The following is a 26,464-nucleotide window of genomic DNA, read 5'->3' on the forward strand; positions in this document are numbered from 1 at the left end:
ATATTAAGTTGAAATGGGTTTTTCACATTTTACATGACATATTACTTAAGTATTAATCTAGACAGTTTTTCCTTTGCTCTTATCATGAATTAACTCCGCTGGAGAAGTTACATAAGCCCAGAAGGGTGATCTAATATAATATATTTTTTAAATTAGGAATGATCTATGATTAAAAACTACTTCAGACTTACTGTAATAAATGTATTACAAGCAAAGTGTGTGTATCTTACAAAAGCTATAAGGTTTACATTAAAGTCCTACGTACAGAAAAGTTAGTGCAGTAGTAAAACTACCAATGTCCTGATTAATACCAATTGTCATTCTTTTCTTTTGAGGTTTCTGAAATTAAACAGCCAGTTCTGATATTCTAACTGGTTATTTAAAACCTCTGGAAGAAAGCAAATATCCACGAACCTTGAACTCTATGTATGATTTTTAGGAAATATCCTCTAAATGTTTTCAGTATCTGTTCAATACCAACAGTCAACATTTAAAATCTGAAACATTTTAAATGAATATTTTTCAGTGCATTTATTATTAATGTGTTGAATATACTCAGTAATATTTATGGAAATTTATTCATGTTTCTTGCTCATCAACTACTTTTAGTTGAAACATAAAATGAACTAATGCGTTTTCTTCAAATTATTTTGAGTGATTATCAAGTTAGGAAAGTTTCATCTGTAAAAATCTTCAATTTAGCAAGGAGGGGGGAAACGCCATACGTTTTCATAAATGTACATTTTCAGCTTTAAAATATTACATGATTTTATATCCAATGTTTAAACTCAGCTACATTATTCTGTGGAAGCCTTTATTATATATTTGTAAACATTTGATGAATATTAACATTTAAGAGGGAGACTTAAGCCCTAGCATTCTTTAGAGGGGAGGGAAAGACATTTACACTAATGAATTAAAATCAAATATTGTGCTCATTACTGGTTGATCATTACTCCATCTGCTCGGTGCTAACGTGAAAATCAATTACTGTGTTTCTTTCCCACTGACAGCGTATGTTGATCGGACTGGCAAGAGATCTTCGAGGGATTGCCTTTGCTCTGAACACAAAGACCAGCTACACCATGCTGTTTGACTGGATGTATCCTTATTACACTATGACAATACCAGTTCTGTGCACAGAGGGATACCACGTCCTTTGCATTAGTTTAATAGCATGGCACAGTGGGGAAGAGGAAACAAAGCTAAACGAACTAATATGTAATCAGCTAAAATTACAGTACAGTTGCACTCGTGCCATTAACTGGGAAGGCAACATTTGGAGAGAGACCACAAAAAGGTCACTTTTTTGGATGGGGGGGCTAATCCCTAAATGTTTTGAAACCCTGCAGTGCTTTAATAATTCTATAGCCCTTTAATTTACGATGTGATATGTCTCTGCTTAGTTAAAGTATGTATACGTTATCCTGTTGTACACTTAATTTTTTAATACGTATTGCAGGAATCATACTTAGACGCATTGATTTTGTTTGATGCTATGTAGTCTCATATTACATCATAAATTATTTAGGCTAGCTAGCAAAACTTGCAGATTTTGATTGTGTTCTCTGTTTTATTTTAATAGAAAGCAAAAATTGAATTATATCCTACCGATGTTGGATTATTATTTCTATTTAAGAGCCAGAGTAACAATTTGTGTAACTTGATTGCTAATATTAGTGAGTGCATATGATTTTCAAGAAAAAAGGGGCTATATGTCTCCTTAGAATCTGCTAACTGGCCTCCCTTAATGAAATCAAGAGATCTTATATTAATGCATTCATCTGGATTTCACATCTGCAGAGAAGTTTAGATTAGGCAATGTTCTATTTTGACTTTATTTTAAATCATCTTAGACAATAATTGGGAGTAGGTTTTCATTTTCACATATATAAAAACTCTTTAAAATAAGGCTTCCTTTCTTAATACTAAGATTACTTTATTTTAAAGCTATTACAAAAGCTTTATTTTAAAAACAAATACATAAACATAAATTTAAATAATATAGAGAAATTATAATTAAAATTAATACAAAACAGTAAAAGATGCACAAGTTTCCAGCTGTTCTGCTACATGGCTTTTTTTCTATTGCTGCCTCAGTTGAATAAATGTTTATAACAAAATTTTTAAAAAACCTCTTAGAAACACTTGTATCTCCCTTGAATTTTCAATTTGGCTAAACAGCTCTGAATGTGACTTTTGTCCACTAGATGGCAAAAATGAGTAGAATCCGTAATATTTCTTAGTTGATCTTTGACCTTGGAATCATTACATATATGGAAAGGTTCTCTCTTAATATTTGGAAGTATCTAGCTGAGCAAGAAGCACATTAACATTATCCTGCAAAATGGAATTGTTTGTAGCAGGCTTGCTTATACTAATTGGGTTTCCATAACAAATCAGACTCCTTGGAAAAAGGCCAAAGGCTTTTCATAATTGTATTGACAAGAAAATGAATATGATAAATGGTGTTCATTCAGTTGAGAAAAGATTTATAGCTTCGCCCTCTGGGCAAAGGATGAAGAGCAAATATGTGTAATAATAATAATAAAAAAAATCTGTTACAAAGTTGTAACAAATTTGATCTCTCATAAAGCTTTATTAAAATATCTCAAATATGTTAAAGGCGTTTCTGATAGTAAACTACGGATTCAGCTTGGTATATTCCTCTAAGAAAAGGATAACAAAGATGAAGAAGTAAAAATATAAATATGAAAGTCATACGCTTCTCCTGAATTATTGATATGTCAAACTGTCTGATTCAGGATTTCCAGTTCAGAAGTTTTGTCTTGGTTAATCAATAGGGTATATGGCAGGGGTGAAATCCAGTAGGTTCTAATAGGTTCTGGAGAACCGGTAGCAGTTCGAAGTAGTAGTAGTCGTAGTAGTTTGAAGAACAGGCAAATCCCATCTCTGGCTGGTCCCAGAGTGGGGTGGGAATGGAGATTTTTCAGTATACTTCCCCTGCCAAGCCCACCAGGCCACGCCCACAGAACCGGTAGTAAAAAAAGTAGATTTCACTGGTATATGGGCTATATGGAGCATGCCTACATATAGAAGCAGTATTTCTTAAATAAAAATGTGCAACTGAACCTAAAAATTAGAATGCAGTGACTGGGATATTTTTCCATAATTTTATAGTTCTGTAATTCATTTAATAAGTTGTTTGAGGCTGTAGTTAAATTTTAATGCTTTGCTACAAACAATTCACTTTCTTAAATTCTGAAAGTTCAGGCAAAACATGGCAGAATAAGACTCAACATCCATTTACAAAAGCACTGTGATTGATGGAATTGGCAAAACCTAAATCTAATTACGAAAAGAGAATCTGTCAGTCTCTTCACTCTTTTCTATGGCTCACTACCATTTTCCATGTATGAAAACACAACTATTTCATGCAAAGAGTTTTCTTTTTCCCTCTCTGTTTCTATTGCTATAGCCCAGCCCTTTTTTTCCTCGGGTGCTAAAAGAGCGAGCGCACATGCTATTGCACATGTGCAAGTGACCACAACCATAATTCAATGTCTGGGGAAGGCGAAAACAGCCCCTCCCAGGAGTTTCTCAACTTCAGGTGGGCCCAGTAGGCTCGTGTTTCGCCCTCCCGGGGCTCTGAAGGTTTCCCTAGAGCCAAAGGAAAGTAAAAATACCTTCCCCTATCCCTCTGGAGGCTCTGTGGAAGAAAAAAACGCCAGACCTGAGCCTCTGTGTGAGCCAAAAATCAGCTGGCCGGTACACACATTGATTGATTTAGTCCAATACACAATGAGGGTTTTAATGGGTATAATCATAGTAAAATACATGATGAAGGTTATAGAGGATATACTCATAGTAAAATATGGTTATAGAGGAGATACTCATAGTAAAATATATCTAAGAAAGAATAGAAGAGAAGATATAGTAATAGAACATATCAATGAAAGAATAGAAGAAGAGATATAGGAATAGAAGAAAGGTATAAGAGAAATAGGAGATCAATAGGGCAGGGGACGGAAGGCACTCTAGTGCACTTGTACTCATTGCATGCATGTTGGAGCTGACCTAGGGCAATGGCTTGTGTGCCAGCAGATATGGCTCCACATGCTACCTGTTCCATAGGTTCGCCATCACTGCTATGGTCTTTCCAAGTTTTAGGTAAGGTGCAGCTTTTGTTATAGTCACTCCAGATCAAATCCTACTTTTACTGTATTTCAGAGAGCTATAGAATAGGTAGGCCACACAATGATAATTTTGTTTTTTGCTTAGTGTATTGTGTGGATTCACACATTATACTGTTGTTTTTAAATCCTGTCTAAACCATAGATTTTAAATTCAGCCAAGACATACTTGATTCATTATGAGATTCCAGCAATCTAGTGCATTTTGTACCCTATTTATTAGATTTATTAGATTTGCATGCCGCCCTTCTCCAATGACTCGGGGCGGCTTATTTGAAAACATCCTTTCCTGTCTGTGCAAAGTTGCATCACAAAAATCTGTTAGAAGACTGCTCTCCTTCCTCACTATGCTTCATAGAATTAGAAGGTGCTGAGAGGCCATCCAGTCCAACCCCTGAATGATGCAGCATTCACTACACTATCCCCAATAGTGACTACCACAGCCTCCATTTGGAAACCTCCAGTGAAAGGGAAGAAATCATTTTGCGTTCTATTCTATTCCACTAATCGATAGTTCTTACTGTCAAGAAGTTCTTCTTAATGTCTAATCTATATCTCCATCTTCGACATTCCATCCCATTAATTTTAATCTTGCTCTCTGGAGCAAGTGAGAATACCTCCAGCCCTCTGCAGTATGAGAGCCTTTCAGATATTTGAGGACAACTATTATGTCCATTCTTGACTTTCTCAAGCTAGATCTTTTAACCATTCCTCATAGGACTTGGTTTCCAATCCTTTCATAACCTTGTTAGCCCTTGCTTCAGTTTATCCATGTCTCTCTCCCCCCCTCCTCCCCCAGCTGAGGTGTGCAGAACTGAGCACAATACTCTAACTGAGACCTGACTAAGACATCAGAGCAGGATGATATTTCCTGTGATCTGAATTTTTTGCTCCTCTCGATGTTTCTAAATATGTTATTGACCTTGTTTTCTGATAGATCTTTCTCATTTAGTACCATATACCAATGGTTGTAACCAATGAAGGGCTACCAGATTTTTTACTACTACACTGTGGGCGTGGCTTATGCAGGATTCCCTGCATTTTCTTTCATATTTCAATGTAAACTGTGTGTTCTGTGTGCTCCATTCTCGCGACCCCACTGCGTTCCCCCCTGTCCGGGCAGCAGCCCACCCCTAGTTGTAACATTAACAGTTATAGGATACTTCTTATGTAGGCTTCTATCATATGATATAAGGGTGCTGAAAGTATTGTTATCTTAAGTTTTCTTCATAAAAACATGAAGACAGTATTGCTTATGATTAAATTAAAATGTTGGGGGTGTACTTTGGTGAAAGTTAGACTATATGAATAAAATGCAACTTTTACCTCCAAGGGCAAATGTGAGATATTAAAATTTAAAAAAATAATAATTAAAACTGAACATCTTACTGTAAGAATTTAATGGATATAGTATAGAACAAGGTCTTTCAGTATGTTACATTTATACATTATAAATATTTTGGCTTTGCTTTAGTGAAAAATTTTAGAAACTAAAGAAAAAAATTAGTCATGTTTTTAGTAAATTTTTAAGCTGTACGTGGTGCATGTCATTTATTTTGAATCTTTAACATAACTTATAAAAGCTACCCATCATATCTTCCCATTCTTCAAACAGCTGTTGAACTTTGGTATCGCGAACCAGCATGTACAACGCCAATCTTGAAGCTTATGGCTGAGATGATGCAAAACAGGTACAGTTGTTCCCACTTAATTGACTTGATAGTTCTCTTAGCTACATCAACAACTGCAGGATTTGCCTCAAAACAAAAATTCCCACTACTAGAAACTATATTTGTAGGGATTTTGTGCAATCAAATTAATGTTGAAAAGCTTCTCTTACAGCTATATATATTCATGCTCCTTTGCAAATTTTAAACTACTTAATATATCACAGTCATTCAGATGCATATAATTTAAATTAGATCTGTGTATTTATCTGTACTTTTCTGATTTTTTTTTGTTGTTGTTCTAATTCACTTCCAACAAAATGATGAGATAAGCTACCTTGCTGGTCTCTTTGCAAATATCCTTTTCTGACTACGATGAATATAGAGCAGTGCCTAGGGTATTCTGGCTGACTAGGGAATTCTGAGAGCTGATGTCCTAGCATCTTAAAGTTGCCAAGGTTGAAAAACACTGATATATAGTGATTTACTATACGAAGCCAATCAGGATTGCCTGATCTCTCCTTGGTAGACTTTTACGCCCAATGGATTCACCCTTTAAGAAAGGGAGCCCAGTCTACTTTATCTCTGAGAAAGGATTCCATTATTAGAAAACAGTGGACAGTTTACTGCATAATTCCTACAGAAATACCCTGCACAGTTATCTTCGTATGAGCAATGGCTGGTTTTTTTCTCTCTTTTTTGAACTTGAATAATTGAACTTCTCAATTAATGTCTTATAATTTTTAATGGGTCGCATAATGATTAGGCTGAAAGGGTACCATTTAGAATAACCAAGTTTGCACTCAAAATCTTACTGTAAACTAAATGTGTATTTGCAAATATATTTGATTTTTTAAAAGGAAATTCTACATTTAAATAATTGAGCTGTCACAAAGCTGACCAATCATAGTCAAAATTGAAAATAGTTTTTCAGTATTCTAATTCAACTCAGTCTATAAACTAAACATTGAATGGATATCTTTTAAATATAATACATCTTAAATAGAGACCAGGTGATTGGGTAACTTTAATTTTGGGTGATTTTATTATTGATCTATATTAATCCTCTCCAAGGAGGCTTTTAAAAGGAGTTTGATTATATTATATTATATTATATTATATTATATTATATTATATTATATTATATTATATACATATACATATACATATAGGTGTGTGTGTGTGTGTGTGTGTGTGTCACATGTTTTTGCTGAATTTGAAAATTAAGTGATATATAAATTATAATATAGCTTTAAAGGAAAAAAGGTTCAAATCCAAATTACGAACAAGACAAAGAGGTCTCTAAAGGAAGGAAAGCTCATTGAAATACTTTGCATATTCATTATATTAATTTACCTATTGGTATTCAGAAAATCTATATTGTTCCCATTAGACATCATCATTGGGGATGGGTTTGCTTTTTCTTGATTTGTGTACAGCATTAGGTTTTACAGGTTAAAATGCATAGTACAATACACTTTGACATGGTGGAAATATGTTACAGAGTATTAAATTGTGCAATATGATAAAATGGAGTTGTTTCCATTATTTATATCTGCCAGATGTTACTGTTTTGTACTTTGTAGAATAGAAAATATTATAAAGTGTTCCTTATGCAGCACAAAATCCTAGCCTCTGTTAGAGAATTCAGAATTTCTGGAATTTTAAGAACATTTCTGTAATTTGTCCATATAATAAATAAGACATTTTGTTCCATTTCTTCGTTTAGGAAATGTTTGAAATAATACAGGAATACACGGAGAGTAAAGCTCTGTCTACTTTGACTTTGGAACAAGTTTATTTCTTCCTAATAGTTTCTTTTGCAACCAGTCCATTTGTCATACAGAAGACTTTAAAAAATCCCTACCACACAGTCTAAATTGAATTATTTACATAGAAAATTAATTTTTATTATTAACTAAATAATGTTAATAATAATAGAGGTGGTTTGGTCTAGTATGGCCTAGGAATCAGGATATGGTGTAATCCTTGTCCCTTTGTAGCTACAAATGCCAGCTTTGGGCCAGTTGCACCGTCTCAGCCCAGCCCACCTTACAGGGTTGCTGTGTGGAAAATGGGAGGACGCAGGAGCATTGGGTATATCCTCTGCATTGAGTTATTTATAAAAAAATAAAGGCAGGATAAAAATCTAATTTTATGATTGCCCCATTCCAGAATGTAACCATAATAGTTAAACATTTTGCTCAGTTATTTATATTGAGTTGTGTCTTAAGAGTAATATGCTTCAGGTTTGAGTTTCTGCTCCTGATATCATTTGCCTTTTTCATTGCTTATGATGTGACACCTATATATGTTTCCTTTTTATCCTCAGATCCTGAACAAGCTTTTTGTCCTTCCTTTAAAATCTTGTATACTTTCCCCGCTCCCCCCACGGCACATATCTCTCCACTTGTATATTTTGAGGCATCACCTGATATCTCTAGCTCTACTATTCTTAAGTGTCCAATGATGTCCTGCTCCCTGAAGCAATCTTATACATGCTGCTTCTTTTTATTTCCCAAAATGCCACAGCTCCTTCACTTCCTTCAAATCAATTCAGAACTCACCTGTTCCATGAATGCTTTCAAAGCTTCATCACCAAAGGACGATGGTGTTATTTCTATTCTTTGTTACTAAACAACATCTTGTTCATCACTATCTCTGTTCTGTCCCCATTCATGTTATTTATTTTGTCACTTTTTCCTAGGTGGTAAGTCCTTGAGATCCACATTTTTATTTACTTGTTTGCTTATTTGTTTATCTATATGTGGCATTAAATATAAGAGACAACTTCTTCTCACTTTGTCAAGGTGATTGTTTCTAATTCATTTTGCCACGAAATCCAAGCAGGAAATCTAACTGTATTACTTGCTAAGCTTCACAATCAATCTTGTGGAGCTAATTTATATATTAAGGTTGATATGAAACATTTTTCCTGTCTTGTGGGAAGTACATATTGTCTTTATTTCCATCAGTCAGCACCCACTTCAAACTATATTTATTTTTAGACTTAAAGGCCCTGCATCTTCCCTGGAATCCAAATGTATGATGGTAACAGCTTGCTGGATACATGAATATTGAATGATCAAACTCAGATTCAGTTCAATAAGTATCAACATTCAAACTTAGAGTCATGTGGCACCTTACCACGTTTTTTTGAAGTTTGTATACTTTCCCAAACATAATTAAGGCGATTGCATCTCTGTGAAATAACATTTCTTACATTAGAAATACTGTCACATTTATATGATGCTGACATAAGGCTGATATTTGCTAATTAAGCTATTTAACATTCACTTAATCAATTTAAATTTAATTGATTTTGTGATTCCTCCATTCATTCCCATCAGTGAATGAGTACAGAATAGCATGACTACTAATCTTGTTTCCAGTTACATATATTTGAGAGAAAATCTGGAACATATACACTTATTCCTTCACATCTACAAAAGTTCTGATTAGAAATTCATTGCACCGAGAATTTGTGGATAAACACCTTGATGCACATTCCATCAAAGTTGTGAAAGTTGGGATAATATTGGGAATAAAAATGTTGAATATTCTCACTTTGGATGATGAATAAACCTTAGATTTAGGCTTAATTTGAATAAGTATGTATAGAACAATGTAAGTTACTGTCATTCAAGAATCCACATTTGTTTCTATCTTAATAATCATAATTCTTGCTTTTAAATTTAAATCATTACTCTATGTTAATACATATGGTTACATGTTTTTGAAAGATTTCAAACACAACTTTAGAGAAGGGGTGGGGAGCTTAGATGCAGAATTTTTCTTATTCATTCTGATCACTTATTTTTAAAAAGATTAGGAAGACATGATGAAGATTTATTATAATGTGTGGACATTAATTAGTGCATTGGCAAACTACCCAGGACATTTAATGGATTTCTACAGAGTAGCAAGATAATGCACACACAGATAGATAGTATTCTTTTTGTTGATTCTAATTGTCTTCGTTTCTAGATGCCCCATTCTCTTGACCTCTCCCTTCCCCATCCCAATCATTTCCTTCCATAATACACAAATTGCATGTTTTGCCCATATGTTGTGATAAATGATTGGCTGGAAAATGATTATGCTAGGCAAGATAAAGGAAAGCTAAACAGGGAAGACAATTGATAAGGTAGATAGAAGGTATCAAAGAAATTGATATACATTATAAGTGCTTGTTTCATTAGATTATATAAAGATATGTTTCTGCTTTTTTTCTCAGATCTCAGCGTTTAAATTTTGATGTGTCATCTCCTAATGGAATTCTCCTCTTCAGGGAAGCTAGTAAGATGATTTGCACTTATGGTGAGTTTAATTGATAATGTTTTACATATAGTTTTGTATATTTAATAAGAAAAAAGCGCTACCTTCTAAAAAAAAAATACAGTACTTGGATCCATGGATCTAGTTGTCAGAATTTATGGTATACAATGTCAGTGGACAGCAGATCACTTTGGGTAGAAGGTGAAATACATTCCTGAAGAGCGATCATTATTCTCTGATCATTATTCTCTATAACATTACAGTTGGTTGGTTGATTGATTGATGCTGTACTTATCAATTTGAAAGCATAAGTAAGCCACCCAGAAATATAACAGAGATTTCTACATACAACCATTTGTTTATGCATTAAAAGAAAAAGGAGAGAGGGGGATTAGAAAAGAGGTTGAAACAAAATATATTTTTCCCATGTTATTTCACCTTTCAACATAGTAAAAAATGAGATATTTCAAAAGAAGAGTTCTGGAAAATAAAAAGCAAAAAAAGGAATCTTAAGGGAATATTACTTCTATGCGTGAATCTAAAAATATTGGTGGAAGTTGGCTAGAGATGCACAAGGAATGAGAATAGATTGCGATATTTTGTGGTAGTTGCATTTAAATTAATTATTGTAAGAAAACTAATTTTGTGTAAATTAGGCTAAGAGATTCATTGTGGATAAGACTTCTTAAATTAAAATTAACTGCATCAAATCCATCCACATTAAAATTAGCAGACTTACTGTAATTATTTCTAGGAAATAACAGTAATAGTTCAGATAAGGTGCAGGTCTGTTTCATAGACATAAAGAATAAGAATCTTAAGAGTTGGAAGGAGTTCATTTAGGCCACTGAATCTAACCTCCCTGTTCAGTGCAAGAATTTTCAAGCACCATTAACTAACGTCTGCTTTAACATGTCCAGTGAAGTCTACCATCATTGAATACTGTATTTTTTAAATACACGTTCAATTAAAATCTGCCTTCCTCTAATTCAAATCCATTATGGAGTGGTCAAGAACAAATATTAGACAAAATAAATTAGACAAAGAGATTAATTGTGGATAAGACTTTTTAAATTGATCAATTTTCATATGATATAGGTCCAGAATGCTACCACATCCTTTTTCGTTCATCTTTTATCAAGGCTAAACTTTCCTTTTTATAAAACTAAGCTTCTAACCCATAATAACCTTAAATGACCTTTTCTGAATACGTCTGGTATATTTGAACCCTTCTTAAAATGTGTTCTGCGCAGAACTGCACTCATTATCCAAAATGGGATCTAATCAGTACAGGATGTACTGCAAAAATAATTTCCTGCGTTACTATTGATGCAAGTTCATCAGCTGGTTTTTTGTAGCCTGATCACATTGCTGATTCATGCTCGGTTTGTAATCGACTACTAAACAAGGATATTTTCCCACATATTGTCACATCATGTATTTTTCATTTCATATCTGACTGAGCATTTGATTTTTGTTTTCAAGTGAAGAACTTTACACTGGTTTGATAAATTTCATTCTGTTACTTTTAACTCATTTCTAATATCAGTTAATTTTGAACTTTTATTTCCTTCTTTTAGCATTAACAATCCTAACACTTTTAATAAACATTTCCTTCACTTTTTTATCCAAGTCATTGCTGAGAACACTGAAAACTACAGGATTTACAATAGAAATTTATGCCACTTTCAGTTTGTTGAGAAACTATTGATGAACTGTTTTTGAATATGTGTTTCAAGATGGCAACATATCTGTTAATAGACATACTATTAACAAGCTTGTTAAGTAGAATGTTTTGTACTAATTAATCAGCTGTTGTGCTATATCAAGGTATATTACATATATTACAGATTAGATGCTATAATCTATTAAAGAATTAAAACAATTGAAAAATGATATAACATTAATCAGGCAAAACGTGTTCTTGACTAATTCATATTAATCCAATATTTGCAACAGTATTTCAAAGTGCTTAGATCACTTTGTGCTTCACTGTAAGTATCCAAATACAGTGGTACCTCATCATACGAACTTAATTGGTTCCAGGAGGAAGTTCGTAAGGTGAAAAGTTCATAAGATGAAACAATGTTTCCCATAGGAATCAATGTAAAAGCAAATAATGCGTGCAAATCCTTCAGGAAAATCCCAAACTTTAGAAGGGAGGCGAACAGAGGGCAGGGAGGAGCAGCTAAAGGGGGCGGGTGGAAGAAGCAAGGCTAGGCTAAAGGGTGAGTGGGAAGGAAGAAAGGCAAGGGGGGCGCCCCTCCCTTTTCTTTCTTAAAAAGACACCGTTTCAGTTCCTTTGCAAGCATGCAAAATCTTTACTCCTCCAAGCTGCCCCTCCCTTTTCTTTCTTCAAAAAAAGGGGGAGAAAGAAACGCCTTCATCCCAACAGCAGCTGCTTGGGTTCGTAAAGTGAAAATAGTTTGGAAGAAGAGGCAAAAAAATCTTAAACACCGGGTTCATATCTTGAAAAGTTCATTAGAAGAGGCGTTCGTAAGATGAGGTACCACTGTACTGATATCAGATTAACTGGCTTGTATCCAAATCCATCTTTCCATTTTCTTTAAGGACATAGGCAGACCATTCATCCTAAATTGGGATGAACATAATTTAGGATGAACACTCTTTGAATGGTGTGGGGGTAGAAATAGATTCCCAGATAAAAAAATTGCAGTCTACAGGAACCAGGAGCACTCCAAGTCCTTCACCCTCTAAAAGGATGCAAATGACCAGCTGTCTGCAAGGAATATAAATCCTTCCATTCCCCACAGTCCAGCCAGAGCTGAAGAAGCTTCTTTGATGAGAAGTGGAACATCTTCAAAGAAAACCCAAAAAGTCCAGTTGCTCCTTTGGGACAACCATGTCCTAGATGACTGAGAATCTCTACCGATTGTTTATTTATTTATTTTTATTTTATTTATTAGAATTGGAAGGGACCTTGTAGGTCATCTAGTCCAACCTCCCCACCCACCCACCCTCGTTCAAGCAGGAGTTCCTACAACATTTGAGACAGATGGCAATCCAATCTCCCTTTGAAGGTCTCAAGTGTTGGGGCTCTCACAACCTCCGTTGGCAAGCTGTTCCATTGGTTGGTCGCTCTCATCTTCAGAAAGTTTCTCCTCACTTCCAGGTTAATCTCTTCTTGGTCAGTTTCCATCCATTATTCTTTGTTTGGCTTTCTGGTGCCTTGGAAAATAGCCTGACCCACTCCTCTCTGTGGCAGTTCCTCAAGTACTGGAACACTGCACTTCTCTTCACCAGACTGGCCGAGCTCAGTTCCTGCAACCGCTCTTTATATGTTTTATTTTCCAGTCCCCTTGTCATCCTGGTTGCTCTCTTCTGCACTTTCTCTAGGGTTTCAATGTCTTTTTTGTAGTGTGATAATACAGTATTCTAGGTGTGGTCTGACTAAAGCTTTATAGAGTGGTAATAGTACTTCTCTAGTCCTTGATTGCATCCCTGTATTAATGCAACACAGGACTGCATTGGCTTTTCTCCACTGCAGCTGGAAGGAGAGTCCAACATGGGTAGTTAACCAATCTTATTGGTAGAGACTGAGTTAATTATTTACATATTAATTAGGTACCGCCCCCTTGTATCCCCCATGAGCTCAGTTTTAAAAACTCAGTCTAAGAGTAGAGACTTACTGAGTTTGAGCTTAAGCTAATTAAAGCTAATACATTAAGAAAATGTTTATTAAATGTTGTAACCTGTTTAATGTTCTGCTTTGTCTTTCAGGTACAGCTGGCAGCAGTGGAACAGACAGCAAGGGGTCCCTGCCCTCCGCGGGCAGCACCCCCAACGACACTCCTCAGGGGTTTTGTATTCCCTCCGAGGGAACACCCCGCAGAGGAGCATCCAGCCTGGGGTCCCTGGCCTCCGAGGCCACACTAAGGCTGCAGGCCGAAGGTGGGGGGGTCCGTCCCCCCCACTGGGAGGCTTGATATCGCTCTCCAAGATCGGCGAGGCGCGCCGAAAGCGATCAGCTGTTCGGCGGCTGGGAAAAAAGCCGCCGCTGGGGGAAAGCAAGCCGCCGACAACGCCGCCGCCGCAACAGCGCGACCGCTGAGGCCACCAGGCTGTTACGGGCAGCAGAGGCGAGAGCCAGGGCGACCACCCTGGCGTGGACCGCCATTGGCGGCAGGGCGCGGAGCGGCGAGCCCGAAAAGACCGCAAAGGGCACGGGCGCCGCCATCTTGGCAATTTTGGCGCGGAGGACGGCAATTCTGGCGGCAAGAGCGCGAGAGTGGGCTATAAGGCCCCAGTGCGCATGCGCAAGAGGCTAAATAGCCGAGGCGCCATTTTTACTTCGAGCTGCAAGGGCGTGGAGCCAAAAAAATTACTGTTCTCAACTAACTGTGAGTAAAATGGAAGAGAAGGCAGGGACTGACAAAAGCAGTTCCCCAGCTGCCAAGGATAAGGGCAAAGGGAAGGCAAAGGATAAGACTAAAGCCTCCCAATCTTCCAGTTCCTCATTAAAGGAAGCGGAGAAGTGCATTAAGGCCCTTGAAAAAAAAACTGGAAGCGGCCCTGCAGCCCTCTCCTTCTGGACTGCCCCTTACACAGCGGCAGCAGATGACCCCTGAACAACTGACCTCCCAATCTCCCCTGGGGACCACTGGGGTCATGCTAACAGGGGACTGGTCGCCTGATAGACAATTTATACCTATACCTCAGGCCATGCCATCCCCTGGCACTTCTTGGAACAGACCGGGGTCTGCAGGACACTCGGTCAGAAGCCTGCAGGGGCCTTCAGCTACGTTTACCCCCACGGCAGCAGGCTTAAGAGGTCCCTCTGGCTCCTGGCAACAGATGACACCTGACCTTCAGGAAATCATCGCCAACGTTTACTCACAGGGCATTGCTACGGGGGCGCAACAAAGCGCTAGGCCCCCACAACAGGCTCCAGAAAGAAATCCTTGGACAGTACTGCCCCCTTCTGGCGTGGGGTCGCTGATGGAGGAACCACAGTTTGAGGAAAGTGACAGAGAATATGATTGGTCAGAGGACGAGACAGTGCCAGAACCACCACCAACGGTGGGACTGTTCAAACCGGCACTATTCAGGACCTTGCTCTGTAAAGCCAAGCAGGTGATGAACCTCGCGGCCGCCCCTAAGGCAACTGACCCTACTGACACGACAAAGACCTCAGAGGCACTCCTTAAGGAAGCTCAGCCCGAGACTGAACACTTCCCGGCCTCCCACATATTTGTAGAGGGAGTTAAGCGGCCTTGGCAGCACCCAGCGGCAGCGCAAGGGCCTTCAAACATTGAACGGAAGTTTTACACCTTTGACGAGGAGGTCGAAAAACTCCTAGAATTCCCACCAATTGACCAGCCAGTAGTGACTCTGGTATCCAGTGCGCTGGTGCCCTCGGAGACTGGCGGCAGCCTGAGGCCAGAAGATAGGAAGGCGGAGATATTGCTGCGGAAGGCGCATCAGGTGTCGGGCTGGGGGTTCAGAGCGGCTGCCGTGGCTTCGTTCATCAATAGGGCATCCATTATGTGGTTGCAGGAAATGCAGGCCAGGCTCGGGCCAGAGGACGGACGTCTCCGGCAAGACCTGAGCAAGCTGCGAGCGGCAGCGGAATTCTCGGCAGATGCCACCCTCCATGCGGCGAAGTTCTCGGCTAGGAGCATGGCAACCATTATGTCGTCACGACGCCTTCTCTGGCTGAGAAATTGGCCAGCAGACTTAAAATCTAAGTGGCGGCTGGCCTCAAGTCCATTCCAGGGATCCATGCTCTTCAGGGAGAGTTTGGAGAAGGTCCTCATTGAGGACAGGGACAAAAAGAAAGTGCTCCCCAGGGCTAATAGGAGACAGGACCGCAGGTCCGCCCCATACACACGGCGCCAGAACCCTCGCTGGGAAGCCAACTCAGGTACGGGTCAGGCCCAAAGACCTTTTGTTCAGGGCCAATACAGCCAATACAATCAACCAGCCTTTCGTTCCGATCGGGGATCTTTCCAAGACAGGCCCCGAGGTTACCAACAATCGAGACGGCCCTTTCGGGGAGGTAACCAGAGAGGCTTTCGTCGCTCCAAGTGACTCAGCCGGGATGCCGATAGGAGGGAAACTTCAACATTACAGTCCCTCTTGGCAACACACATCATCCGACAAATGGGCCTTAGCCACCGTTTCGCAAGGGCTTCGACTGGAGTTTGTCCAGCCTCCACCATCCCGCTTCCTTCATTGCCCCGTAATACGGGACTCACGAAAGAGACTACAACTCTGAGAGGAGATAAAACATTTATTGGACATTCACGCTATAGAGCCGGTACCCCAACAGGAAGAGGGCAAGGGGTTCTACTCAGTGATCTTTATAGTACCCAAGGCCTCAGGAGGCTGCCGGCTCATACTAAACTTGAAACAACTGAATGTTTTCATAAAATACAGGAGGTTTCGAATGCACTCCTTACAGACAATTATAGCTTCCATACGCTCCCACGATCTATTAACATCAATAGACCTCAAGGAAGCGTACCTCCACGTGCCCATACATCCAAGTCATCGGCGGTTCCTCCGCTTCTGCACCGAGGGGGAGCATTTTCAGTACAGGGCCATGCCGTTCGGCCTCTCCTCGGCCCCTCGAACCTTCACCAAACTGTTAGACATTTTGACGGCAGACCTGCGCCAGAGATCAGTCCGGCTGATGGCTTACCTGGACGACATAATCGTTTTGTCCAGGTCACCATCGGGAGCCAGAAACGACTTGGACAGGACGGTGCAAACACTGGAATCTCACGGTTTCACGATCAATATGGAGAAAAGTCATCTGTCTCCCACCACCAGATTGCTTCATCTCGGAGCAGTCATAGATACCTTATCAAACACGGTATCTCTTTCTCCAGAGAGACAACGCACCATACGGCAACTGATCTCCAGCATTCAGCACAACAGGAGAGTTTCCCTGGCGTTGTTATCCAAAATCCTGGGGACATTGGTGTCAGCCATAGGCATCGTTCCCTGGGCAAGACATCATATCCGGGATCTACAGTGGTTCTTGCTCCCAGCTCAGAGAACCAGGAGGAGCCACTGCAACAAAAAGGTTCGTGTTCCATGGGCAGTCAGAGAGTCCTTACGATGGTGGACATCGCTAGCCTTAAGCAAGGGTTCCCCCTTTCAGCTCCAAAGTCCAGTAACCCTCACGACAGACGCCAGCCTTTTAGGATGGGGCGCACACATTGGACATCACATGGCCCAGGGCCTCTGGTCAGACAAGGACTTGGAGCCAGTCAACATCAATTTCCTCGAATTGAGAGCAGTGTTCTTGGCCCTCCAAGCGTTTACCCCGCTAGTACAGGACAGACACGTGCGGGTCCTGGCAGACAATGTTGCAACCAGGGCCCATCTAAATCATCAGGGGGGCACGAGGTCACAACGCCTCATGGAGGAGGCCAACCATCTCTTGGCATCCTTGACGGCCGAACATATTGCCGGCGTCAGCAATACTCAGGCGGACTGGCTGAGCAGGACCATTCTAGATCCATCGGAATGGAGCTTGGATCCCGCCATCTTCCAGCGGATGACTCAAAGATTCGGCATTCCCTCAGTGGATCTGTTTGCAAGCCAGCGGAATGCTCAACTTCCCAGGTTTTACACACGTTTTCCGGATCCAGGGGCGGAGGGGACCAACGCCCTTCTCTCCCCTTGGCCACCCGGTCTACTTTATGCTTTTCCTCCCACCAGTCTCATCCCCAGGGTGGTGGAGAAGATCCTGGAAGAGAGAGCGGAGGTGCTATTGGTGGCGCCTCACTGGCCTCGACGTCCATGGTTCTCCGACCTTGTGGCGCTATCGGTGTCACCACCGTGGAGGATTCCGGACCGGATCATCGCCCTCAGTCAAGGGAACCTGCAACACCCGGATCCCCAGTGGCTACATCTAACCGTGTGGCACTTGAGAGGAGCAGGCTGAGGCAACAAATGTTACCGGAGAAGGTCATTGATACAATACAGGCAGCACGACGTCCATCGACGTCAAGAATCTACCAGGCGACTTGGCAAGCGTTCTGTAAGTTTTGTGAACAGCGTCATCTGAACCCGAAGGAGACATCGGTAATTCCGGTGTTGGAATTTCTGCAAAAGGGGATAGAACGGGGGTTAGCCCCTAACACCCTAAAAAGACAGGTGGCAGCCCTTGCCACTATGATACAAGTTCCAGAGACACGCTCCTTGGCTTTTCACCCGTGGGTGAGGGACTTTCTACGAGGAGCTACAAACAAACACAGCCCGCCAGTCCGGAGGTTTCCGTCATGGGACCTTACGCTGGTACTCAAAGCATTGACAAAACCACCCTTTGAGCCTTTGAGGTCCATTTCTCTACGACTGCTATCCATTAAAACGGCCTTCCTGGTCGCAATCACGTCGGCACGCAGAGTGTCAGAAATAGCGGCATTATCAGTCAGATCGGACCTCTGTATTTTTTATCCAGACAGAGTTGTGCTAAGATTGGATCCCACCTTTATACCAAAGGTGAATTCTACATTTCATAGGAAACAAGAATTGATACTCCCTGACTTTTGTACTCATGGGAATCATCCATCTGAATTGCGATGGCACAAAATTGACGTCAGGCGAGCTCTGAAAATCTACATCAGACGTACGGAAACGTTCAGGAAGTCTGAACAGTTGTTCATATCATTCTCGCCACATAAGATGGGTCTAGGCCTGTCTTCTAAATCTATTAGCCGATGGCTCAAGGATTGTATCATGGAAGCTTACAAGGCTAGGGACCAGACCCCACCATTAGGACTGACGGGTCATTCAACACGTAGCGCGGCCGCATCAGCTGCCTGGGCCACGCAAGCATCCATAGAGGATATCTGCAAGGCCGCAACCTGGGCGGCTCCTTCCACCTTTGTTAAACATTATAAGTTGGATTCGTTTGCTTCAGCGGACGCAGTGTTTGGAAGGCGTGTTTTGCAACGAGTTTGTGCCTCCACGACATCCCTGACAAGACCTTCTCCCTCCCATGGGCCTTAATCTTTGGCATATCCCATGTTGGACTCTCCTTCCAGCTGCAGTGGAGAAGGACCGTTGTATCTACCTGAACGGTCTTCTCGCTGCACTGGAAGGAGAGTCCAAACCCACCCGGCACTGTTTAAGTTCAGGGACGCCGGAGTTGGGGGGACATTGTTTTGTTGGACAGTTGACAATAAAAATTGGTTATCCTCTTACATTGTCTTCGTTTTTAAAACTGAGCTCATGGGGGATACAAGGGGGCGGTACCTAATTAATATGTAAATAATTAACTCAGTCTCTACCAATAAGATTGGTTAACTACCCATGTTGGACTCTCCTTCCAGTGCAGCGAGAAGACCGTTCAGGTAGGTACAACGGTCCTTTTGGCTGCTGCTACACACTACTGGCTCATATTTAGTTGGCTGTCTACCAAAATACCAAGATCCTTCTCACAGTCGCTGCTATTTATTTATTTATTTATGTAATTTCTATGCCGCCCAACTCCTTGGGGACTCTAGGCGACTCACAACAGAAATATAAAACATCAACAATAATACAAAAACTTCTAAAAACAGTTAATTTTTAAAAAAAATTCTGCTGGATCCAGAGAAGGGTTCTTGAGGAGGGGCCTCACAATTGCTTCCTTTAATGATTGTGGGAAGGACCCCTTCCTCGAGGAAATATTAACCAGAGCCTGGGGCCAGCTTCGTGTCACCCCCCTGCTGGCCAAAATCAACCAGGAGGGGCACGGATCCAATGAACAAGTGGAAGAACTCATCGCTCCCACAGCCTTGTCCACGTCCTCAGGAGTTACAGGATCAAATTCATCCCACACAAAAGGACTAATTCCTCAGCTTTACCCTGTAAGGGTTCCTCCATTCCCTCTACATTGAAAAGGGAACGAATCACCCTAAAAAGGACAGCAGACGCAATAAGTGTGGGAAAATACAAACATTTTGCCGTCCATATCACCACTAGATAAGTCCGAATAAAGGCTCTTCCATCAAATTTGGAGTTACTGATTCTCCAGCGTCCATCCAAAAATTGAGGGGAGTCTGCCGGCTGGAAACTTTCCCCTACGATCCTCACGTTTCAAGCACCCTTTTTTCAATCGGAAAGGAGGATTTGCCACCTGAAAATGCTTTTGTTTAAAAGGCTCTCAACGCAGTTCCCTGGGCTGCTTTGGGAATCAGACTCTGACCGAGGCAGCAAAGCTGCAGGGGCTTGCTGGGAAGCCTGGTAGCATATTTACGAAATGGCTGATCCAGGAGGACTGATGTGCTGCCTCTCTATTGGACCTTTCTAAGAGGAAGCATGGCTTTCAATACACTTTCTCAGGTCGCTTCGGGAATCAGGCTCCATATAGAAATAAGGCTCTCCGCTGCCTGGAACCAGCCAAAAATGCAATGCACGGAGCATGTGGGCGTGGCTACATTCAGAGTATAAGTCACATCCAGATTTTCACCCTCTTTTTGTGGGGGGGAAAGGTGCGCCTTATACTCAGAATAGGGTAATTTGGTCACAATGTTGATGGATGAGATTGGTTTGGCATGATTTGTTCTTAACTAACCTGTGTTGGCTGTTGGTTATTTCTTGATTTATTTCTGTGGTGGGAGATCTGTTTTTAAAATTACTTTTTCCAGTATTTTCCCAGGTATTGATGTTAGGCTGATTGGTCTGTAGTTACCTGGGTCTGTTTTTTACCTTTTTTGTATATCCCATTAGTTCTGCCATCCTACTTGCTAAACAAACCACCTTGCCTTTTTGTACAATGGATTAAAGTTGAACGTTATTTACAATTATTCTGGTTATTTGAAGGGGGGGAAATGTCCTTACATTTTCAGATATACTGCATGTCTCATAATTAAGGTGACAAGATGTCCCGCTTTTGGTGGGACAGTCCCGCTTTTGAATATTTATTTATTTATTGTATTTGTATGCTGCCCCTCTCCGCAGACTCGGGACAGCTATATCCCGCGTCCCACAGCATTTTTAAAAAGTCCTGATTTTTTTACAAGCAGGAGGTCTGGTCATCTTACCCTCCATCCACTCAACAGTATTTGGGTGGATGGAGGGGAGCAGAAGTGGGGGGGCTCAGAGGGTCCCCATTTCCTTTGGGGGGAAAGGCGCCTCCCCCACCTAGAGTGAATCTCCCCATCCAGCCCATCCAGGCCACCTACCTGCTGCTCTTCCTCGCCCGGCTCTCCTGCCGTGTGCAGCCTCTACAGACGGAGCCCCGATGTGGCCCGGGAGGGTAGAAGCCCAGTGCTGCCCTCGATGCCCACAGCCCCTCCAGGTGCCCCCAACTCTCCCCCGCTGCCCTCCGCTTGGGCTTCCTGGAGAGGCTCTAGGGCAGATCCCAAGGGAGGATGAGGGAAGGGCGGGGGCGGTGGGCAGGAGGCTGGAGGGGAGCCAGGAGAGGCCGCCAAGCGGACGAGGAGTCCGGAGAAGGAAAAGGAGGCTAGGGAGAGAATCAAGAGGAAGATGGAGGGAAATGAGGGGAGGGGAAGACCGCAGTTCTTCCCCCTCCCTGCACACCTTCGAAAGGTCCCTGGAACAAGGCAGGAGAATTGATGTCTGCATTTCCCTTTTTAGGCTTGTAGTAATAATGCGCGAGGACCGGCAGGCGGATTGGGGGGAAGTGCTGAGGGGCTCCTCCTTCTCAAAATGCAAACAAACTACGCCTTTTTAAAGACTCAGACGACGGTGCCTTCCCCACCCCCGTGCTTCTCTCCTTCCCCTGCTTTCGCTTCGCCCCCGCGGTTTCCCGTGGTTTCATCCAGGCCGCCTCTTGCCTTTCACTTTTTGACGCCTCCTTTTGAACTGCAGGGAAACTGCGGGGCGAAGCGAAAGCGCTTCGCTCCCACACCAAGTGGCCTGCCGGTCCTTGTGCTATTTCTCCTCTTCCTGATGAGTCAGCGAAGACACCCGACTTGCCAACCTGTCGCCCTCGATGCTGTGAGTTTTGGCAGTCTCAAGACCACAGCTGACTTCCATTTGCGGTCTCCCACCTCCCGGGGGAGCCAAAATGCCTGCCTGGAGTTGCAACAGATGCAAAGGGGTTGGGATTGAAATGTTTCCCTGGAAAGTCTCGGTTTCTTTGTTTGTTTCGACATTCATGGCTCTGAGGGGAAACAGGGCCCTGGTTGAAGAGTTTGCTAGTTTGGGCGCATGCCGGCGTCGTTCCCACCACCACCACCACCCCCGCAGTGGTGTGCCAAGGTTACAATCTGGTCACTTGGTTAGGGTAAAATTGTTCCGGTTATTTTTCCCTGAAGCATTGATAAAAACCTTATGACCTTGAACTCATTGGTTAGATCCTAGAAGGCCTATTGAGACTGTTCCATTCTCAATCCCAGTGACAACTCCCTGATGCTTGGAATTTTAACTCCCATAATCCTTGATTTGCTAGCCTGGATCTGAACATCCTGGAAGTAGTTAGGCTTATCAGATGTATCTAAATGGAGCAAATTACAAAAGATATTGGCAAAACTGTGAAAAAGATTTGTTCTAGACCCTAATAAGCTGCATTGCTCTAGGTTTTGTGTTTTTTTTAATTCATCCCCCTCACAGTTTGGGAAGACTGACAGAAAAATAATATTTTCAATATGCTGTATTTTATTTATCTCCATTCTGTCATGATATACTTTGATGTAAGTTTTTAATTTTGTTGCAGCATTCAGTTGTTCTAGCAGTTACTGTTCAGGGTCAGCCTCAAGGTTAGCCACAGTAGCACAGAACAATTTCCTGTTCTCATAGACCAGGTAACATTTGGATGAGGATTACATTTTACCACATTTCCAGTAGACGGGGACATTATTTCTAATGAGCTTTAAATTGCTTCTAGAACATCCATTGTGTGAAACGTAGTGTTGTAATCCATTCTACTCTTCCAGCTTAATATCATGTATCTTTTTAAAGAAAAAGTTATTTGTTGCTGTCTAATAAGTATTATTAATTTTTAATCAATTGTTCATTTTCAATAATGGAACATACTTTATATCCATTGCTTGTTCTATTTAGAGAATTCATAGCAATGGTAGTGACATTTTGCAGATATATAAAAGCTGGCAGATTTTACATTAGTAAGCAATAGTGTTACGTATTTTAAAAGCATACAGCCACATATTTCCCTCTATTTTAATGATAGTTCAATCATAACAATTTTATTTTAATAATATCTACTTCTGGCTCTTAAATAATTTTTATCTTTGTTTATACAGGTTATAATAGCATAATTCTTTCTAAATTCTTTCTTTCTGCTAAATAATACTATGTTAAATTCTGCTGTATGTCCAAAAACACTAGCTGTTAAAAATGTTCTCCACTTCAGAAAAACAAATATCTGTTACAATTATGAGACAGCTACTGGAAAGTTCATCCCCAAGATACTAAAGCTGCTTGTGACAACTGCAGTATTCAGTCAACTACATCATGTGAATGACAAAATCCAGTCAATTGAGGCAATTTCTAGTCTTTTCCTTCTATATCCTACTAGAAAAAGAACTGGAGAAATACAGTGGTTTAGAAAAGCAACTGTTTCCATGACAAAACAGATTGCTGAGTCCAACCTACAGAATGTATCTCCTAAATAGTGATTGGCTGAAAAACTCAAGTCGTATCTGTCTCCTGGGTGAACAGTGTAGAGAGGCTAGTAATATAATGAAATCTGCCAGTACTGTCCTGTTACAAAGATTTATGGGTCTCTGGGAAGTTCTGGATAGGGGATTCTGAAAGTGACAGCTCTTGATTCAGTTAGTGTGATTGTGTGGTGCCAGTGGTATGGCCATTTAACTTTGTTAGCAGTTGACTAGGTTAAGTGTTATGTGTATAGATTAGAACACATGGAACACCGTGGAACTTTAGTTTCAATTTTAATTTCTAGTAACAATTGTTTTCCCTTACAACTGGTCTCACATTTGTGATCATTGCAGCATTCCCACAATCACGTGATCAAAATTTGGACATAGGATTAAGACAGTTGCAGCATCCTATAGTCATGTAATTGCCATTTGCAACCTTCCCAAATGGCTTCCGAAAAGCATTGTCAGTAGGGGAAGACGGAATCACTATACAGTGTTCCCTCGATTTTCGCAAGTTCGAACTTCACGAAAAGTCTATACCACGGTTTTTCAAAAATATTAATAAAAAAATACTTTGCGGTTTCCCCCCCTATACCACGGTTTTTCCTGCCCAATGATGTCATATATCATCACCAAACTTTCATCCACCTTTAATAAATATTTTTTTTAATAAACTTTAATAAAGAAACATGGTGAGTAATAATCTAAATGGTTGCTAAGGGAAGGGGAAATTGCAATTTAGGGGTTTAAAGTGTTAAGGAATGGCTTGTGATACTTTTCATAGCCAAAAACAGTGTATTTACTTCCGCATCTCTACTTCACGGAAATTCGACTTTCGCGGGCAGTCTCGGAACACATCCCCGCGAAAATCGAGGGAACACTGTATTCTCATATATTTATCTGCCTGGTCCCAGGTCAAATAATAACTCCCTCCAGGTCCAATCCATTTGAGATTGTTGCCTCAGAAGCAGGTTTTTTTAATGGCCATGCCACATTTTAGAAGTCCTGGATTCTAGAACACACTTATTTCCACTTAATACAGAATGGAAGAATGTGTTGATTAATGGTGTAGTTGTGAGCACTTTATTAGAGTATTTAGCTGGTTTGATTATTTTGTTTTGACCAGTTATTTTATGTATTTTGGACTATTTTAATGATGACATTGTTAGCTTCCAAGAGCCTTCTGGAATTGGCGGCATATAAATAAAACAGTTGGAACCTATGTCTGAAGAAGAGTTGTTGACTTTATTTCAAAAGTAAGGCTGCTTAAGGCTCCCAGCCAAAGATGTTCGCTTGGTTAGTTGGTTGCAGACTTTTAATTGCCCAACAAGTTAACATCATTACTTTGCACTGTTGATGTTATCTGACTAAGTAATGAAACGTCTCCATACTAATAACCATGCTTTGAGAGCACCAAGAACTCCAATGTTTAACTCTGAGTTACACAAGAGCCATGGTGGTGCAGTGGTTAGAATGCAGTACTGCAGGCTACTTCTGCTAACTGCTGGCTGGCTGCAATCTGGCAGTGTGAATCTCATACATGGGTATGCCCATGTTACACCAACACTCTGCAGTCTGCATTGGTTGCCGATCAGTTTCCGGTCATAATTCAAAGTGTTGGTTATGACCTATAAAGCCCTTCATGGCATTGGACCAGAATATCTCAGAGACCGCCTTCTACCACACGAATCCCAGTGACCGGTTAGGTCCCACAGACTTGGGACATTGTGGTCTGCCGGGATCCAGGGGAAGAGCCTTCTCTGTGGCAGCCCCGACCCTCTGGAATCAACTCCACCTGGAGATTAGGATTGCCCCCACCCTCCTTGCCTTTCGCAAACTCCTTAAAACACATTTCTGTCGTCAGGCATGGGGAAATTGATTCCCCTGGACCGTTCCGTTTTATGCATGGTTTGTATGAATAAGGGTGTGAAACAAGGTTGTATTCTGTCCCTAACACTCTATGTAAGTCAATGATTTGGAGACTTTATTATATGTGTTGATGGCCACTGTCCATTATTAACCAAAAGAAAAAATATTCTTCCAAGTACGTATTAGATTGGGTTTGAAATGCCTATTTAAGATGCTAGTCAAGTATTGCCAAAATAATAAACTACAAATCAAATATAAAAAAACTAAAATTGGGGTGGGAGAGTGTTAAGGAAAAAGACACTATAACTTGAAATTTCAAGATCATAGGAAGTGGAGAATGTTAATTATCTTTGCATCTTATTTAACCATGTTATGTCCTGGCAACATCATTGTAAAGCAGTAATTTTGAAAAGCTACCATGAAGGCCTTGTATTATTCCTTTAGCAATGCAACTTTTTAATGCAAAAATTGCATTTCAGTAACCAAACAGCAAATAAAATGGTTAAATGTTCTAAGTTGTGTTCCATATTCTCTAGTTCTCTTGGAAATCTGGTAGTTCTCTTTGAAAGCAAAAGCTTGGCTAAGAACTAATAAGTTTTGGCTTCAAGCATACATTTTCAAAAACAAGGAAGGACTGCTGCAAGAAATTCCAATTGTTTCCTATGTAGGTATGTCATTTAAACAGGTGACCCAAAAGATTGATCACATTGTTTTTATATCCTGATTATTTGATTTCCAAGGATATGACTTCAGCATTTCATAAGATTAAACAAATATTATTTATTTATTAATTTTTATTAATTAGACTTCTATGCTGTCCTTCATGAAGCGACTCAGGGCGGCGTACAACATAGTAAATAGAAGCAATATATGTGTAGAAATATAATTATTTTAAAAGAAATATACAAAATTGGCAAAATTCTAAAAACTCCATGCACAGTCACCCACA

General features: G+C 40.7%; 1 protein-coding gene across 1 annotated transcript in view; it reads left to right on the top strand.

Moving 5' to 3' along the window:
* The window catches only part of RANBP17 (RAN binding protein 17), a 264,626-nt gene that overhangs the window by 180,821 nt on the left and 57,341 nt on the right, over positions 1-26,464 (top strand). Inside the window, exons 20-22 of the mRNA XM_070732698.1 lie at positions 1,014-1,102; positions 5,738-5,845; positions 10,059-10,141. Of these exons, the coding sequence (XP_070588799.1) occupies positions 1,014-1,102; positions 5,738-5,845; positions 10,059-10,141 (280 nt within the window). The remainder of the gene's footprint in view (positions 1-1,013; positions 1,103-5,737; positions 5,846-10,058; positions 10,142-26,464) is intronic.

This window comes from Erythrolamprus reginae, chromosome 1 (assembly GCF_031021105.1).
Source record: "Erythrolamprus reginae isolate rEryReg1 chromosome 1, rEryReg1.hap1, whole genome shotgun sequence".
In the NCBI taxonomy this organism is placed as follows: Eukaryota; Metazoa; Chordata; class Lepidosauria; order Squamata; family Dipsadidae; genus Erythrolamprus; species Erythrolamprus reginae.